A 1,585-nucleotide genomic window follows, 5' to 3' on the forward strand; every position below is an offset into this window, starting at 1 on the left:
GCCGCCCTCGCAGCCGCCCTCACCGCCGCCGCCCTCGCCGCCGCCCTCGCCGCCGCCGCCCTCGACGCCGCCCTCGCCGCCGCCGCCCTCGCCGCCGCCCTCGCCGCCGCCGCCCTCGCCGCCGCCCTCGCCGCCGCCCTCGCCGCCGCCCTCGCCGCCGCCTCGCTGCCATCGCCCGCACCGTCGCCGCCGCCCACCCTCGCCGCCGCCCTCGCCTCTCCGCGCTTCACCGCCACCGCCACTGCCCTCGCCGCCCTCTCCACTGCCCTCGCCTCTGCCCACCACGCCACCGCCCCCTCCGCCTCCTCCCTCTCCCGCAGGCCGAGCAGGCCGCGGCAGTGATCCGCGCGAACGCGGACAAGTCGGCTGGGCTGCTGCGCGCGAACGTCGACAAGGCGCGCGCCGAGTTCGACGCCATCGCGGCGCGCAAGGCCGAGGCGCGCGGCCTGACACTTTGCGAGCCACTTCCGAGTCACTTCCGAGACGCTTCCGAGTCACTTTCCGAGTCACTTCCGAGACACTTCCCGAGGCATTCCGAGTCACTTCAGGGACACTTCAGGGACACTTCAGGGACACTTCAGGGACACTTCCGAGACACCTCCTCCCCCCAGGCCACGCTCCCGCCTCTCGCCTCCTCCAGGCGCGCTTCCGCGAGCGGGCGCTTGGTGCGGAGTCGCAAGCGGCCAAGGCGGCGGCGGCGGCGGCGGAGGCGGAGGCGAGGGCAGAGGCCGAGGCGGCGGCGGCGGCGGAGGCTCAGGCGAGGGCGGCGGAGGCGGCGGCGGAGGCGGAGAGCGCGACGGCGACGGCGGCGGCGGAGGCGGAGGCGGCGGAGGCGGCGAGGGCGGATCGCGAGGCGGCGGTGGCGGCGGCGGAGAAGGAGGTCGCTGCGGCGCTCGAGGCGCGCGCGGCGGAGAAGGAGCGAGCGGCGGCGGCGGAGGAGCGCGCCAAGGGCGTGTCGATCGCGTTGGACAAGACGGAGGCGCGGCTGGCGGAGGCGCAGGCGGAGCTCGAGGAGGGGATTAAGTACGCGTCCGAGCGGGTGGGCGAGCTGGACGACGCGCTCGAGTTTGCGCAGGACAACTTGCGCCGCAAGGAGAGGGAGCTGGCGGAGCAGGCGGACGCGGCGGCGCGGGCGGAGAAGGAGGCGGCCAAGGCGCGCGCGCAGGCCGAGTACGACGCGGCGGTGGCGGCGAGGGAGGCGGCCGAGGCGAAGGCGATCGCGGAGCTCGAAGCGAAGGCAGCGGCGATCGCCAAGGCCGAGAAGGCGGCGTCGCGCGCCTTCTGGATAAGACAATTCGAGGACATGTCTCGCACACGTCACTGGGGCGAGCTCTGTAGGCGGCTGCGCTGGAGGCGGCAGGCGAGGAGGTGGCGAGGGCGCGCGAGGCGACCGAGGCGTCCACGCGGCGGGCGGTGGCGGCGGAGCAGGAGGCGGCCAGGTCTTCGGTGGCTCTAGACGAGACGTCGCGGCTGCTCGCCGCTACGCAGGCGGAGGCGGAGGCGGCGGCCGCCGCAAGGGAGGAGAAGGAGGCGGCGGCGCGGGCAGCGCAGGCGGAGGGACACACGCGCGCGCCGCCCTCTTTCC

General features: G+C 76.3%; 1 protein-coding gene across 1 annotated transcript in view; it reads left to right on the forward strand.

The window, feature by feature from the left end:
- The window catches only part of EMIHUDRAFT_116083 (hypothetical protein), a gene marked incomplete at both ends in the record, with an annotated part of 7,061 nt that overhangs the window by 1,305 nt on the left and 4,171 nt on the right, over positions 1-1,585 (forward strand). Inside the window, 2 exons of the mRNA XM_005776537.1 lie at positions 321-386; positions 641-1,316. Of these exons, the coding sequence (XP_005776594.1) occupies positions 321-386; positions 641-1,316 (742 nt within the window). The remainder of the gene's footprint in view (positions 1-320; positions 387-640; positions 1,317-1,585) is intronic.

The sequence above is a fragment of the Emiliania huxleyi genome (assembly GCF_000372725.1).
Source record: "Emiliania huxleyi CCMP1516 unplaced genomic scaffold EMIHUscaffold_278, whole genome shotgun sequence".
NCBI classification, from domain to species: domain Eukaryota; phylum Haptophyta; order Isochrysidales; family Noelaerhabdaceae; genus Emiliania; species Emiliania huxleyi.